This window comes from Neomonachus schauinslandi, chromosome 6 (genome assembly GCF_002201575.2).
Source record: "Neomonachus schauinslandi chromosome 6, ASM220157v2, whole genome shotgun sequence".
NCBI classification, from domain to species: domain Eukaryota; kingdom Metazoa; phylum Chordata; class Mammalia; order Carnivora; family Phocidae; genus Neomonachus; species Neomonachus schauinslandi.
Window position 1 is genome coordinate 123,813,425 of NC_058408.1, and position 17,594 is coordinate 123,831,018.

The 17,594-nt window shown below is 49.9% G+C and overlaps 1 protein-coding gene across 1 annotated transcript in view; it reads right to left on the reverse strand.

Annotated features, from left to right (window-relative positions):
* Window positions 1–17,594, reverse strand: part of SLIT1 (slit guidance ligand 1) — a 164,223-nt gene that overhangs the window by 118,707 nt on the left and 27,922 nt on the right. The window contains exon 4 of the mRNA XM_021699806.1: window positions 17,198–17,269. Coding sequence (XP_021555481.1) covers window positions 17,198–17,269 — 72 coding nt within the window. The remainder of the gene's footprint in view (window positions 1–17,197; window positions 17,270–17,594) is intronic.

Here is a 17,594-nt window from a genome sequence, read left to right on the forward strand (position 1 = left end):
TCAGAGGCTCAGAGGCTCAGAGGCTCGGGCTCAGGACCTTCCAGCCTCCCACCGTTTGCCAGTTTCGTGGCTGCGAGCAGATCACCCATCAGAAGGGCACTCAGAGCCAGCCGCCCCCCTGCTCCCTGGTTATCCCCATGACCCTGGTTCGACGGCTCCATATCCACAGGCCCCTGAGGCTGTCAAACCCAGGCTCCCCAGCATCTCAGGCACATCGTCCTAGCAGATGCCGATTCAGCTCCCCCTTGAACTCTTCCAGGGATGAGGCAAAAAGCAGAGAGCCCGCCCTTCTGCAGCCAGCTCCTGAGGAAGCCTGCCTCGTCCAGAACAAAATCCACTTCCCCACTTTCCACCCACTGTACCCAGTTCTGCTTCTGCAATCGATCAGCTCCCTTGTTCTCCTGACAGCCCTTCACATAGATTAGAAAATTAGTCTGAGTTCCTCTACATTTGTTTTCTTCACACCAAATAGCCCCGGGCCCCTTGACAACATCTCGGAGGAAATGTTTTCCAGATGCTCCTGGTGTTAGCCACCCTCCTCCAGAGCACATGTAGTGTTCGACCCACAGGCATCCGTAACATAACCCGGAGTCAGGTACTGAATGCTGTTCTCCGTACGTGCTCAAGTTGGCGCAGACTAGAACAGGTCCATCCCCTCCCCTAGAGAGGACACCTTGCCTCCATTAATTCAGCCTGTGACTACATTCCCTCTTTTAGCCACCTTCCCACACTCGACTCATCCTCATCTTAAAGTCATAGGCCCTTTTCCTAACAAGTGCTCAAAAACCAGGTCTCCCCCATTCAGCGCTTTCAAAGTTGTCTTCATATTTATCAGGATTTAATTTCACCTCATTGATTCCAGCCCAGTTCATGGAGTTCTTTTTCAGTTTTCTGTCACCTTGGGTACAATGGCCATCCCTTTGCAGTTTTGTGCCCCCTGCACATCTGCTGAGCATCCCTTCTGTATGCTCACTCAATTCATTAATAAAAATGATAAACACAACAGGGTCCAGAGATGCTAATGACTTGTCCAAAGTGTCACAGGCAGAGGGGGACAGAGCCAGATCCAGAACACAAGTGTTCTGACTCTCAATCCAATGCTCATTTCTGTCAGATTCTGCCAGAAAGTCCCCAGGACCCCTCAGACTGCTCTCTCTCCAGCCCTCTACCACCCCCACCTCCTTACTGGTCTATCCCAAGAGACCCTGATTATAGACAGGAAAGTCTGGTAAGTACTGGCTTCCAGGGAGGAATATGGGGGAATTACCCCCTACCTAAGGTGATCCTAGTTTGGTAAATTATGCCCACTTCCTGCAGCTATGGTTCTATGCTTCTCAAGGGAGCCTCTGAGTAGCCCACCCAACAGACCAGTCCAAACAGGACCGGGAAGATGAGGAGGTCCTGGGAGAGGTGAATGGGTTAGAACGAGGAGGCCGACAAAGATTCTGAGGATCACCCTGAACTTTAGAAAGTATCTATACAATGGACAGTCACTTAAAGATTGCTTCAGCCCTATAGGGCTGTAGCAAGTCTTGCATGGTCCCTTAAAGATAATGACAAATTAAAGGATTGACCCTAGGCATACATCCTTGCTCTGAGTCCAAGATTGCTGGGTAAACATGCCAGGAAAACAGGTCAAGGTTAGTATGAGAATTCCTAATGATCAGAGCTACTCACCACAAGACCAGCTGTCTTGTGAGCTCCCCATCACCAAAGTGTTTAAGCAGAGGCTGGAGCAAATGACTTTTGTCCCATTTGAATCCAAAGATCTAAGTATCTGTAGCCTCTTTTCTGCTGTGACAGATCTCTTGTGCTTCCAAGTAAAAAGCCATCACTGGACCCCAAATAGCCAAAGCGATTTTGAAAAAGAACAAAGTTGAAGGATTCATACTTCCTGATTTTCAAAACATATTATAAAGCCACAGTAATCAAACGGTGTGGTATTAGCATAAAGACAGACAAATAGAGCCCAGAAATAAACCCTCACTTGTATGGTCAAATGATTTTCAACAAGGGTGCCAAGACCATCCAATGGTGAAAGGACAGTCTCTTCATCAAATAGTATTCAGAAAAGTGAACAGCCACATGCAAAAGAATGAAGTCAAACACTTATCTTTCACCATATATAAAAATCAACTCAAAATGGATCAAAGACTGGGGCACCTGGGTGGCTCAGTCATTAAGCATCTGCCTTCGGCTAGGGTCATGATCCCAGAGTCCTGGGATCGAGCCCCGCATCGGGCTCCCTGCTCAGCGGGAGGCCTGCTTCTCCCTCTCCCACTCCCCCTGCTTGTGTTCCCTCTCTCGCTGTGTCTCTCTCTGTCAAATAAATAAATAAAATCTTTAAAAAAAAGACATATAGGGGCACCTGGGTGGCTCAGTTGGTTAAGCGACTGCCTTCGGCTCAGGTCATGATCCTGGAGTCCCTGGATCGAGTCCCGCATTGGGCTCCCTGCTCGGCAGGGAGTCTGCTTCTCCCTCTGACCCTCCCCCCTCTCATGTGCTCTCTCTCATTCTCTCTCTCTCAAATAAATAAATAAAATCTTTAAAAAAAAAAAAAAAACATATAAAGATGAACCAGTCAGGGGCACCTGGGTGGCTCAGTCGTTGGGCGTCTGCCTTCGGCTCAGGTCATGATCCCAGGGTCCTGGGGTTGAGCCCCGCATCAGGCTCCCTGCTCAGTGGGGAGCCTGCTTCTCCCTCTCCCACTCCCCCTGCTTGTGTTCCTGCTCTCACTATATCTCTCTCTGTCAAATAAATAAATAAAATCTTTAAAAAAATCTTTAATAAAATCTTTAAAAAAAATGCTCCTGGGGAAGGCATTCAGAGAAAGAGGTTGTAGAAATAATTCTTCCATTTGTATGAAGTCACTATCTCATTTTCAGTCGATAAAACCAAGAAAAGAAGAGGCTGCATGAGTAAAACTCTCAGGCAACAGGATAAGCTGCCTGCCAAATCCAGAGAAAGTTGCGGCAAGATGCAAAGGGAGGTAGGAAGCTCTGTCCACACCGAGAAGACAGGTGCTGGAACAGAGAGCAGGCCCTGCTCTGAGCCAAGGAGACAAGCAAGAAGGCAATCAGGACCCTCCCACTGGGCCTAGCCTGGAACCGCCCACTAGGCCATGAGGAAAGAGGAGCCAGAAAAGCCCTCCAGCCTGGGGCAACTCAGGAAGACTTCTAGAATGGCAGATTGTCCTCTATATCCAAGTAATATGGTTGGAGGGGGCATGCCCGCCCACCCCCTCCATTGCTTTCAGGATGACAGCTTGGGTGATGATGGCTTTCACAGCATTTGAACTGGGTGGTCTGTACAAATCACCTCTAATTCTCACAACATCCCCCTCCCCATTTTACAGATGATGAAACAGATGCAGAGCCGTTAAGTAACTCACCCAGAGTCCCACAGCTAATCGGTACCAATGATCATCAGAGGGAAAGAGAGGACTCAATGCCAATGAACCAAACCACAACCTGGAAGAGCCAGGAAGGTTGCCCAGAGGCGCACTTCTCTGGTGGGCTTCTGGAACTACGATGGTGTGTGCCCATAATTCCATAACCCCGGGCAGGGAGGAGCTACGCCATGCTTCTGGTCACTGAGAGTCCTCCGAAGGGAAGCCACAGTTCATACACAGAATAATGTACCCCGAAGCTGTCCTCCTCCTCACCCCCCGGGACCCGAGAATGTGATCTTACATGGCAAAAGGGGTTTTGCAGACGTGGCGTTTTTACAAATCTTGAGGCGGGGAGGTTATCCTGGCTTATCCAGGTGGACCCAATGTAATCACAAGGGGCCTTACACAGGACAGAAGGAGGCGAGAGAGAGAGAGCGAGCGAGACGTGGCAGCGGAAGCCGTTGGAGAGAATGAGGCAGCCACGGGCCAAGGAATGTGCCTGACCTCTAGAAGCTGGAAAAGAAAAGGAACAGATTCGCCCCTGGGCCTCCAGAAGAAACACAACTCTGCCCACACTTTGACTTAAGCCTCACGTCGAGACCCATTTTAGATTTCTGACCTCCAGAGCTGTGTGATCCCACATTTGGGTTGTTTTAAGCCCCTGAGTTTGTGACCGTTTGTCCCAGCAGCATAAGAAACAAATCCCCACAGGAGGGCAGAGCTGCCTGTGGCTGAGCCCATGTCCCCATGCAGGTCCCCGCCAGGGGAAGACAACCCAGCAAGTTGACATCCTTCAAGGCAAAAGTGGCTCTGGCCTCATTAAAACGACGAGGCAGTGTGGGGAGATGGGGTCCATCCTCTTTATCAGCTCAGGGGAGCCAGCAACCTTTAGCCAATCTCCAGTTGCCTCATTAACAGTTGAAAAAATATACCATATACCAACTCCAAGAGGTTTGCTAAGAAGTTTTTTGGCACAGTGGTAAGTGGTCTAAGAATATACAGTGTTCATTTTATGATGTCCATTTTTCATGAAAGGTAAGCGTTGCCCTTCAGGTTAGTATGCACCTTTACCAGCTCTGGTCAGGACCAGTTCTGACCCGAAACGCCAGACCCCCCTCCGTCCCCGGCCGGAGTCCACTCTCTCACCCACAGTCTACACCAGGCTCTGCTCATGCCAGCTCACTTCTCAGTGCCCACAACTGGCCAGATAGAGGCCTGCATCTCTTCAGCAAAGGTCTGGACCCCACAGAATTATGAGGAACAGAGCCAGAGATTTGGGAAAGACTGGGGATGGGTTTATTAGCTCCCTACCTCTCCTTTACCCACCCCACTCTGAGGCTCCCACTAAAAGCAGGAGACCCAGAGCAGTCCTGGGACAAAGACTGAGTCTCTGCTAAGAAGCTCTACATCAACACTGCGGCCCACCTTGACCATGGAGAAAAACCACCAGGGGCTCCTTGCCCTCCAGCATGGGGAGGGGGGGAGGGGGCAGGAAGAGGTCCAAATATATAAACCAATGGTTCCCAGCCATTTCACCAGAAGGATGGCTTTTGCTACCTCCCCATCACACCCCCCAAACATTTGAAAAGTCTGGGCCATTAAAATATCTTTATTAATAATATATCTTTCCATATTTTTATTATTACTCAAGAGCCAATTAATCAACTGCCAGTCGGGGCTTCTTTTTAGCAAAAGATGGCCAGTGTTACACAAAACTGATATATGATTCTAGTCAAAAATCAAAAAAATATATTTGAGTTAGCTCATTTGGCCTGATTGCACACACTGCAAAGAGTTTGAGGAACACGGGGGTTTCTTCTTTGAGCTTCTCAAGCCCTGTGGACACCTGGCTGGAATCCCAAGTAGTGAACAGGACCACAGAGTTCAGTGTAGGGAGGGTCTCACCAGGTCATGAAGGGTCCTGGCCCATCCTAATAAAAAAAGGGAGTCAGTCAAACCCTGCCATGCATTACCTGGGGACTGCTCTTTGCCAACTCACGTCTATCTCCACCTCCCCCTTGATTCCCTCCTTCCTCAAGTTCTCATGGCCTCCCAGGAAGCAGGGGCTCCCTACAACTACCCTCCACACCCCATTTCTAGCAGGGGGTACCCCTACCTGCTTCTCCAGAGACTCCATCCAGCCCACCCTCAGTAGATTTTACTTCTCCTACAAACCATCACTAAGCCCTTAAACAACTGGCTTCATATTTCTGGGCCACAGGTCAAGGTCAACCACAGGTCAAGTAGAATAGGGGTCAGCTGGCAAGTACTGAGTCCATCAAATCCATGAAGCTGGGGCCCAACACACAAGCACAAAGCCTTGAGCCCAGAAATCAGAGAAGGGAGGGAGGAAGTCCTGGGCCCCCTACAAAGAGCAGAAGCTGTTCACTCTCCTCCCATAGCCTTTGGGACAATGTCTGCCAGCAGAAAGACATGGCTTGCCGGCCCTGCTAAACCCACGTGTGCTGGGGAAATGAGGACGGGCAGGCCTTCACCCCTGTCTCATCTGGTAGAGGAAGCAGGGCGGAGGGGTCATGAGGAACATCGGTGGGGGGGGCTCGGACAGAGGTGCGAGCAACTGTACCTGACGGAAACAAAATACGGTATGGCCCCACGCAGGGATATCACTCAGTCATGAAAAAGAATGAGACTTTGAGGGGTGCCTGGGTGGCTCAGTTGCTTAAGCGTCTGCCTTTGGCTCGGGTCATGATCCCAGGGTCTTGGGATCGAGCCCCACATCAGGCTCCCTGCTCTGCAGGAAGCCTGCTTCTCTCTCTCCTGCTCCCCCTGCTTGTGCTCTCCCTCTGTCAAAATAAATAAATAAATATTTAAAAAAAAAAAAAAGAATGAGACTTTGACACACACCACAACATGGATGGACCTTGAGAACACCATGCTGAGTGAATAAGCCAGTCCCAGAGGGCAAATATCGTATGCTTCCACATGCACAACATACTCAGGCTAGGCACATTCATAGAGACGGAAAGTAAAAGAGAGGCTAGCAGGGGGGCAGAGAGGCAGGAAGGGGGAGTTACTGTTTAGCGGGCTGGGGATGATGAGGAAGTTTGGGGCGCAGACAACACTGCCGTCCACCCAACATGGGAGTGTATAGTTAATGCCGCTGAACTGTGCACTTACACATGGTTAAAATGGCAAGTATTAGCTTATGTTTATTTTACCACCAAAAAAAAAAAGTTATAAAGGAAGAAAATAGAAAGCTCTAAAGAGGCAACAGTCAGTTCTGCCTGGGGAGGGGGGACGTGAGGAACTGTGACCAGGAGGTGGCATTTCAGGCAAGCCAAGGGAGAGACGGAGGCCCATCTGTCCTCACGTCTCGGGTACAGAGACTGGGCGGGGGAGGGAGGCCTTTGTTGAGGGAGTGGGGTGTTGAGGAAAGATGATATTTACCCTCTGCTCACTCTGCTCATAAGAACCCTCTGTGGCCCCCTCTGCCTATCACCCTTTCCAGACTCTTCACTCTAGAAAACACCTCCTTCCACTGAGATCCATACAACACTCTAGAATTGTGGGCCCCTGCTCATAGGGCAACTGCATCCTCTCCATCCACCCGTGTTTCCCACATCCTTCAACACCTGAGTCAAAACTTTTTCTTTTTAAGATTTTATTTATTTATTTGAGGGAGAAAGAGCATGAGCGGGGGGAGAGGCAGAGGGAGAAGCAAACTCCCCACTGAGCAGGGAGCCCCACACGGGGCTCCATCCCAGGATCCTGAGATCAGGACCCAAGTCGAGGGCAGACACGCAACTGACTGAGCCACCCAGGTGCCCCTGACTCGAAACTTCCTGCCTCCCCAGAAGACTCCTGAGCCATCTCTAGCCTCTTCCTGTTTCTCTACTTCTTATCACAAAAGGCAGGATAGTGTGGAGGGTTAGAGCACGCCCTACATTCAAAGCCTGGATCTGCCAACAAATAGCTACGTGATCAATTACTTCACCCCTCCATGCCTGAATTCTCCCCACTGTAAAATGGGATAATAATTCATAGGACTATGACAATTAAAATGAGAAAACCACATGAAATGTTCAGTGCACAAGGGCTTAACAAATGGTAATTACTATTATTATAACAATTACATGTTGCTCCAAGTGGTATTAAACTTTATTTTTAAAAAATATTTAAATGACAGCTCAAGTATTTTCAAATGCCTTATTTAATTAAAAAAAAAAAAAACCCTTGGGGCGCCTGGGTGGCTCAGTCATTAAGCGTCTGCCTTCGGCTTGGGTCATGATCTCCCGGTCCCGGGATCGAGCCCCGCATCGGGCTCCCTGCTCAACGGGAAGCCTGCTTCTCCCTCTCCCACTCCCCCTGCTTGTGTTCCTGCTCTTGCTATCTCTGTCAAATAAATAAATAAAATCTTTTTTAAAAAATAAAAATAAAAAATTTTTTTAAAATAATAAAAAAAACCCTTATCTTTCTTTATTGGCATGGCAAAATTATTTATTTAATTTCTGAAAGGGCTTTAAAAAAAATCCTCACTCCCCTAATTCACAACAGCCCCCTCCTATGTGCATTCTTCTGTTCAGAATCTTCTTGATGCTTATGAATTCAGTTTGTTCAATGCTGATTTCTGTAATGCTGTAGGAGAGGACTTTTCATTCCTTTGAGCCCCTGTAAAACATCCCCAGCAGAGCACTCTGCCTTCGCTGGGCGTTCTCCTGGGGGGTGACCCATCGGCTGCTCTCTCCAGCCCTCCTCCAGGCCCTGGCTGTCTGCGTTTGTGAAGGCCTGTGTGGTTCTGAAGCAGGAGGGTCAGAGCCAGGGGCCAGGGCTGTGTTTAGGACATTAAACCCCACTGGGCGCATCAGCCCTCTCTGGCACTCAGGATGTCAATCTCGGGCTGGCCGCTCTCTTCTGCAGAGGCTCCCAGCCAGCCCAGTGGGACGCTCGCCTTTTTCACTTGAGCCCTGACAGCAGGCCCAGCTTTAATGATTGGAAAGCACTTTGAGAATTCAGAGTGCTCCATAATTGCTAACTCATAATCCCCAAATTGTTCTCGGTGTGGCTGTGGGAGGTAAAGCGTCTGCCCTTGGGAGGGTCTTTGTTAGCATGCCCCCCGCCCCCAGCAGAACCCGGCTGGGCAGAGGCAAAGGGGGGCTCTGTGCATAGAGGAGGGCCTACCTAAGACTCTTCAAAGTGTGCTGAGAGCAAGGCTTCTCAAAGCGTGAACCAGATAGAGGGGCTTGATAAGAATGCAGATTCTTGGGCCCTTCAACAGCAACTAACTCAAGATCTCTGATGATAACCTGCGTTTTAATAAACTCGCCTACACAACTCTCATTCACACTAATTAGAGTACTAACGGTGAGAGGTAGATGCATGGGTTTGGGGTCAGAAGGACCCTTATTGTCAGAGCTCCACAGGCTTCTGACACGAGACCCATAAGATCTGGTTTGGGTGACGCAACACCCCACATGTCCCCCAGGACATGTGCTTCATAAGGCACACAACAGATCAGAGGGGCTGAACAATCCCTCTACAAAGAACCCGATTTGACCCAGTACTTCCCAAAGTGTCTAAACAAGGCAGTTTCTTCCCAGCGTTAATGCCAGACTCATCTCACAGACTTAATATCTCATGAGACAAAGCTCGCACAGGTCCTTCCTAGGAAGTGAAGCGTAGGAAGTGAGGGACAGCATCTTAAGGCAGGGGTTCTGGCAGGAAGGAGGCCTCGGCCACGGAGGGGCAGCCACCGGAGCCCCGCTCCTCCCGCACCCGGGTCCTTGGCAGCATAGCTCGTTCCGTTTTCCACAGATCTGCCGCCTGGAGTGGACATGTCACAAGAGCGAGGTCATCTTCGTGCTTCGGGTAATTTCCCTTAGAGGCAAGACGGATCCATTTTTAACAGCTCTTCATTTCAGCAGAGAATGCCCTCCCGCCTCTGATGGGGGCTGGGGACTGGGACTGGAAGGGAGGCTTTGTTCTTCTGACCAGTGCTGACAGTTTAATTAAACCCAGCTCCAGACGGGGTCGGCGGGGTCAGGCATTCTTCAACAGGGCTCCTGCAGAATATCACATCCACGCCTCTCCAGCCACCAGGGCCCTGTTAATGAGCCATCCTGGTCCTTACAACAGGGGTATAAATAAGGGGCGAGAAGTGCCCTGGGCTGCCCTTAATCACCCCCACCCCTTCCAGGTCCAGCCAAGACACAAAAGGTTGATCTTGTCCGGACGCATAGTGGTTTCAAGGCTAAAAAGAAGCCCAGAGGAACTGGGCTTCCAGAAGTGGCTTCTGGATGAGGAAGGAAATACAACCAGAGAGAGGAGGGAGTGCAAGGCAGGGCACAGACCCCTCCCCAGATCCGGGAGGACAGAGGCACACGAAAACGTGTGTGGAGACAGGGTTTTGCTGATATAAGAGAAGCCATGAGGTTCAAACATGTTCTGACCCGAGTGTGCATCCACGAAACATCTCCACATTCCCTTGTGATCGACTCTCAGGGGATGAAGTTCACCCCAAATCCAGGCAACCTGCCACTAGGGTACACCCAACCTGGCAGGAGACAGGGGTCCAGCCAGGGGAGAATCTGCCGCCACCCACTCCGTCCTGCTGTCGGTCAGAGATGAGCAGATTGCTCTCGGAAAGCACTGACGATAAACCCTCCCCGCCTGGAGAGACAGTGCCTACCCGTCTGTCTTACACAGCCCACTCCAAGTGTTCTCAGCACCAAGAACAGCGCCTGGCCCACAGGAGGCCCTGGGTAACCGCTAGATGAATGGGTGGGCAGGTGGATGCGTAGGTTTACAGGTAGATTGGTACATGTGTAGGTAGAAGTTGAATGGGTGGGGAGCTGGCTGGGGGTGGTGGTGGTGGTGGGTAAGTGAGTAGAAGAGTGGATGGGTAGGCAGATGGATTAGGTGGGTGTGAGTGTGTTCGAAGGGAGGATGGAGGGATGGTACATGGGATAGAGATAGTGGGGCAGATGGGTGGGTTGACTGGTGAATTGGTAGAGAGGTAAGTAGGAGTGCAGATGAGTGGGGGTGAGTATGTGACAGGTTGATGGGTTGGAGGGTAGGTAGGTAGATGGGTGCAAGAGGGGGATGGGTGGTGAGGAGAGGGTGGATAGGTAAGGGTGGGTGGATGAACAATGTGGAAGGACGAGCTTTAGCATCAGAGAGATCAGGGTTCAAATTTGTCTTAGCACCTTGGGTATGTCACAAACCCTCTGAGCCTGCATGTCTTCATCTGTAAAATGGGGGAAATGCTGACCTCAGAGATGTTCTGATGATGAAATCAGATAATGTTTGTAGGTTGATCCCCATGAGCCTGGCACAGAATGGCCTTCCATTTGTTCTAACAGTCACTGTAACAACTGTGGTTCCTGAGACCTTTCATGACAGTCCTGGGAGACCCAGGCCGTGAGAGGATGTTACAGGATAGGCACACTTCTGCAGGGGCTCCGACTCCCTCTACCTGTAGACACGGGGTGGGTGGGTGCTCTCTTTTAAAGACGTGGGGGAGGGTGCTAAGCAGGAACTGGGGGCCCTCCCTCAAGGGGGGGCATCCCCAAGGGAGCAAAGAACACACAGGTAACGCCAGGGCCCTAAGAAACATTTCTGGGGCAACATCACCTACCGACTCCATGCCTGCCCAGCAAAGTACCCAAGAGTACAAAAGGCAGATTCCCTTTGTCGGCTCCAGAGCCTATGCAATTCTTGTCCCAGGCCGCGGCTGCCTGCAGGACCCGGCTGCCGGCGACACACCAGCCCCCTCCACCGCCCCTAGGGGTCCCTCCGCAGGTGCGCCCATGAAACACAGCCTCACCTGAAGAAAAAAAACCTGCTGGGGGAAGTCCCTGCCATGCGAGGGGGTGGTTCTACATGAAGACAGACTCGGATGAATCACCAGCAGTGGACAAATGCTCAAGTGCAGGGTCAACTTGGGGACTACAGTGTCACCACCAAAGCAGTGCTCATGTGGATTCACCTCACGCTCCCTGAGCTGCTACCGGCCACAGAGTTTACACCTGCCATGAGAGAGAGCGGGTTACACCTTTCTCCAATCCCTGCAACAGCCTGTGAGGTAGCTGGAATTCTCTTTATCTGAGAGAAGAGCAAAACAGGGCTCCCGGGGTTAGAGGAAGCCCTCCAACATCACACGGCTAGCACTCACTTTAACTCCGGCCACAGAGACTTTCCCGGTGCTTGTAAAAGCTGGGAGGTCTCCTACCATAAAAATTACACATGCTTCCTACAGAACATCTGGGAAACACAGAAAAGAAAAAAGTCACCCAGAGACAACGCCCACTGGCATTTTACAGTATTTTTCCGTGCCTTCTTTACAGTGATTTATTTAGTGATTTTATTGTCAGTACAATTTTGCATCCTGGCTTTTGGTAACACAAACATTTATCCGCATTACTTTACATCTTCCATAAAGACCACACTTGATGATGATATAAATATTTCCTCAAGCAGATATACCATAATTTACTTAACTGTTCCCCCAACGTTGGACATATATTTCTATATTCAATATTCTATATTTCAAAATAGGAATATTCTACATTTTGAGGCACCTGGGTGGCTCAGTCGGTTACGCATCTGCCTTCAGCTCAGGTAATGATCTCAGGGTCCTGGGATCAGGCCCACATCAGGCTCCCTGCTCAGCAGGGAGCCTGCTTCTCCCTCTCCCCCTCCCCACCGCTTGTGCTATCTCTCTCTGTGTCAAATAAATAAAATCTTTTGTTATTTTTTTTTTAAGATTTTATTTATTTATTTATTTATTTGACAGAGAAACAGCGAGAGAGGGAACACAAGCAGGGGGAGTGGGAGAGGGAGAAACAGGCTTCCTGCAGAGCAGGGAATCCAGTGCGGGGCTCTATCCCAGGACCCTGGGATCATGACCTGAACTGAAGGCAGATGCTTAACAACTGAGCCACCCAGGCGCCCCTAAAATCTTTTTTAAAAAAAGGAATATTCTACATTTCAAAATTCTAAATAATGCTACAATGAATGTGTTTGTGCTCATGTTTTATTATTTCCTTAGGCTAGATCCCCAAATGTGAGATTTCAGGACCTTCTAAGACCTGGTATCTAATTCCAACCCTATCACCAAACTGCTCTGTGGTCCAAGGCAAGTCACGTCTCTGGGCCTCAGGTCCCACATATGAAACGAAACAGGCAGATCAACCCAACACAGGGGGAATATTCCTGAAGAATAGCCAGTAACAGGATTTTAACACCTGGCAGCCACACACACGAAGTCAACCTAAATATGGACTGCACAATCTGACACACTCTACTCTGCAGCTTTCCTGCAGACCTACACATTTGGTCTCTCTCAAACCTGTTGCATGCTGATTTAGCATAACAGCCTCTGCTGAAAGTCCAGGATTTGCTCCAGGTGGGAAGGATTAGCAACGGATCCCTCAAAGCAGAGGGGAGGTCAACAGGTGAGAGACCAGAACCACCAGGCCCCGCCTCCCCTCCTATCCTGCCTCCTAAGGGAATGTGGTCCCCCTCCAATTCCTGGAGGAGGAGGGGCTCCCTAGTAAGACGGCACCAGGTGATCCCACAAACCCCCAACGCAGCTCCTTGGCCCGGGAATGATCTCATGACCAAAGGTGAGCCAATCAGATTTTTTTCCCCAGAAATCTGGAGTTGGGACCTCAGACATGGGGACTAACTCCAAGGTCATAGGAAGTAGGAGGGGAGTCGGCACTGTGGCTAACCAAAGTCATGGCGGAACTGAGATGTTGCCCATAAGCCCAGAACACTGGTCTGCAGGGAGAAGCAGGAAAATAATGAGATATTCAGAAAGAACTAGAAACACCCTTCACCTTTCGGTTCTGGTCCCAGCAATACTTCACTTCCTGTCCTGGGGAACGTATAAGTCTGCTGGTTGTGCCCTTGCAATACCTTACCATCCTTCCCATCACCAGCCTGCGGGGGTTTCTGTTTCCAGAACCAGAGTGCCCAAGTGCTCCTCGGCCAGACCAAGCAGACCAGGAGAGTTATCAGAGGTGTTTGCAATGCCAGATGCTCAAGTCAACAGATTGAGGTTGGAGGTGGAACAAAGAATATTAGCAAATAAATCTGTAAGCACTTGCTCTTGCATCCTTCCTTAGCACAACAACAAAGGTAAAAAAAACTCTGTGAGCCAGAGCCCAGGGACAAACAACCAGATCAATAAAAGGGTTTGTTTAACCATTTCCCTCAGGATGTGCACTTTGGAGATGGCCTGAATTGGAGGGGTGCCAGGTGTCCTGAACCAGGTTGGGCCCAGTCATGAACTCAAGTCCCCGACTGATCTGAGCGGGGACACTGCACAGGAGTCCTCCCCAAAGTCCTGCTGGCTGGTATACCTGTGCTTACAGATGAGCTTCAGAAATATTAACAGGGGAGCTAGAGAAAATAGTTTCCCTCCACCAGGTCCAGCTATGCTCCTGGATAAGAAACATCTCCTGCCAAGAGTTAGGGACCCATTGCCTAAAAAGAAAAAGCAGTCGGCACTGCGGAAAGGTTCTGGCTCTAGAGCCTGGAAATACTCCCCAAAGAATCACCAATCCTTCTATCAGGCGGGCCCTTCTCCTGGAAGTCCCTCTGTTCAGAGCTGACGGGCCCCCTCCCCAAGACAGCCAGCCCCAGGCCACAGGGGTGAGAACATCCAATGTTTCTGGAGGCCACTCCCTCCCCCAATTCCCAGCCCCATTGGGTGCCAAGAGCAGGAGTCAGGTAGATTCTGGTCTTCTTCAACGGCTTTTCCACATAAAATCCAGTTATTTAATATTTGTTAAAGCATAGGAGCACTTTTCTCCAGTAAAATAGGAAGTCATGAAGAGCACTGAGCGGGGAGTCCACAAGGAACTTGACTACTGACCCTGAAAAGGTCACTTCACCTCTCCAACCTTGACTTTCATCTTGACTTTCCTCAGCAGTAAAACCATGAGGCACTGCCCGCCTCACAGGGTCACAGGTGTCAGATGAGACAGGTGCATCTGAGGACCAGCTTTCCTGCAGGGCCATTCGCTCCCCAGTAGTGTCAGGAACAGAGCGAACATCTGCTGCAGGTCCACAGCAGGCCTGATGCTTTATGTGCACGATCTCAACTCAGCCTCATGATAGCCCAACCGTGTACAGGTAAGACAAGCAGGCCCTGGGAAGTTAGACACCCAGAGTTATACTTGAAAAACCCAGGACCACCTGACCCTCGATTTTCTACTGCTCCAGGCTACCCTGCCATTGCACTAGGGATCCAAGTTCCCCAGACACGGGTCAAAAAGGCAGCCTCATGGACTGCACAGTGTCACTGCTCTCAGGAGGGAGCCCACGGACGTGCAGGGCACCAATAACCCTGGTACAAGGTAGCCCCAAGAGCTGGAGACAGACAGAGACCCCTGCAGAGCTGTCCTCTCCCGCCAGCCTCAAGAGCTGGTGGAAGGTTCTGGCAAAAGATGGCAGCCCCTCAAAGGACGAATAGGGCTGGAAGTAATCTCAAGCAAAAGGCTGGAAGTTTGTGAATTTAGATTCACATGAGGAGGTCTTGGATATTTTAAAGTAAATGAGGGAAGAAAACAATCTGTGTCCATCAATAAACAAATGGATAAGGATGTGAGAGGTATATATATAATGGAATACCATCCAACCATGAAAAAGAAGGAAATCTTGCCATTTGTGACCACATGGGTGGACCTTGAGGGATTATGCTAAGTGAGATAAGCCAGACAGAGAAAGACGAGTACTGTATGGTATCACTTAGATGTGGAATCTGAAAAAAAAAAAAAAAAAATCTAAAAAAAGTCAAACTCATAGAAACAGAAAATAGCAAAGTGGCTGCTGAGAGCTGGGGGGAAATAGTAGGAAGAGGTAGATAACGGTACAAATTTTCAGCAATAAGATGAGTAAGGTCTGAGGATCTAATGTATAACATGATAGCTGCAGTTGATAACACCATCTTGTGTAACTGAAATTTGCTAAGAGAGTAAAACTTAAATATTCTCACCAAAAAAAAAAAAAAAAGCCAAACAAATAAATAAAAAGATGAACATGCGAAATGACGCATGTGTTAATTAACTAGATGGGGGACCCTTTCACACATATATGTGTAGCAAACCATCACGGCGTACACGTTAAGTACCTCTCAATTTTGTTTGTCAATTCTCCCTCAATAAAGCTGAAATCTCAAAATAAGTTTTTAAAAATGTTTTAGTAAAATAAAAGAGAAAGGGTCAAAGCGGGTGCCCAGAGCTCAGCAGCAACCATGTCCTGCACACACGCTCCGAAGCTTGGGTGGAGGAAGACAGTGGTCGGGACGGCCAGGGGAAGGGAAGCCGAGCAGGCAGAAGACGTGGGGACAGGGACAGCAGACGCCGGAAAGGTGAAAGAGGGCTTGCAGAAAGGAAAAAGAAAATAGAGGGGGCCACCAAGAGAAAAGAGGTTCAAGATGAATTTTTGCAGGGGCAGAGCTGTGATAATGCCTGTTCGAGCCAGCTTCCAGAAAGGAGCGGGCAGAGAAAACGGGAGCTGCTGGAGCCCAGGGAAGGGTAAGGCCAGGGTCTGCACGTGACCAGTCCCAGCACAGCCCTCAGGTTGAAGCCCCGGTTAGAGAGATGTTAGGGTGGATGCATCTGCTGGGAAGGGCCTCGTGCCTCAGAACTCAAGGCAAGCAAACCTCCCCCTGCGTGTGCCTGGCACCGAATGAAAGGGCCAACCTACCGAGTGACGGGGGCCGAAGAAGGCCCAGCTCAAGCCCGAGGGTGGTGAAGACCAGCAGAAGGGATCAGCACTGAGGGTCACTGTGGAGAGCCTCCAGGCCAGAAGGAAGAAGAAACAGGAAGTGAGGGGAGCCTGGGTGGCTCAGTCATTAAGCGTCTGCCTTCAGCTCAGGTCATGATCCCAGGGTCCTGGGATCGAGCCCCGCATCGGGCTCCCTGCTCCGCGGGAAGCCTGCTTCTCCCTCTCCCACTCCCCCTGCTTGTGTTCCCTCTTTCGCTTTGTCTCTCTGTCAAATAAATAAATACAATCTTTAAAAAAAAAATCTAACAAGAGGACACAGTTGTTCTAGATGCTTACAGAAAGCAAAGCTAAGAAAAACATAAATTACTGGGAACCAGATTTAGGGCTCAAACTTAAGAAAATGTTTCTAATATGCAGATCTGTCCAATAATGCAACTGACTGGGGAGGGGGTGAACTCCCCATCATTAGAGGTAGCCAAGCAAAGACTGAAGGACCACAGGCTAAGGAACTGCAAAGAAGATTCCTTAGATAATCTCTAAGGTTCTGTCCAACCCAAGACCCCACAAAATGAAATAAATGGTAGAACAATTACAGCCGCATTTAGCAAAGCATAGAGCAGCAGAATTAGCCCCACTACTCTTGAAGCTTGAAAGAAGTACATTTACAGCAAATAAAAGTATGACTTTATGCCATGGTTGATAAGCTTCCAGACCTATGACTCTGACCTGATAACAGAAAGAGGTCCAAGAAGGGCTTCACTGAATGAATCAATAACCGACCCGAGGCAGGTTACCAAAGGTTGAGACAGATGTGCAGGGTTGGAAAGCGTGGCTGGCATCATGGCTGACAAGAACGTCCTCCTCTCCCCCGCCCCCCTCACACCCGCACTGTCAGAGGCAGCACAGAGAACTGAATGAGCCGTGGATCCGGGCGGGTGCGACCCCAGAGAAACGCCCTGCGCAGCCCCTTCCTACAGGAGGGCCTGGCCTTTCATGCCCCAGGCGATCCGGACAGGTGGGGAGCAGGGGGTCACGGTTGCGGGGAAGTCCGGCCCCTCTGACCAGACACAGGGTGAGGGACAAGACCACAGACAGAGCAGTGTCACTCACAGCCTCGACAGAGCCTGGTTATTCTGGAACAGCAGTTCTGGTAACATGTGCAGCTGGTTCCGGTTCAGTCGTCTACAAGAGAGAAGAAAGGAAGAGTTGGAAGGTGCCTCAGCATCCAGGAAATCCAAAGACTTGTCAGAAAGCACTGGATTCAGAGTGAGAGGGCATGGGGTTCAAATCCCAACAGGGTCACTGGGTTACCCCAGGGAAATGAGCTTCCCTGGGCCTCAGTTTCTATGAAGTGGGAGTTCGCCATCCAACACTTGGGGAGGATGAGCCAGAGCACCTGTGGAAGGTCCCCTCCAAGGACCTGATGTGTAGTGGGCAATCAACACCTCCCATGATTTCCGCCCATGCCCCTCGTCATCATCATGTTACATTCGCAACACCTGTTGCA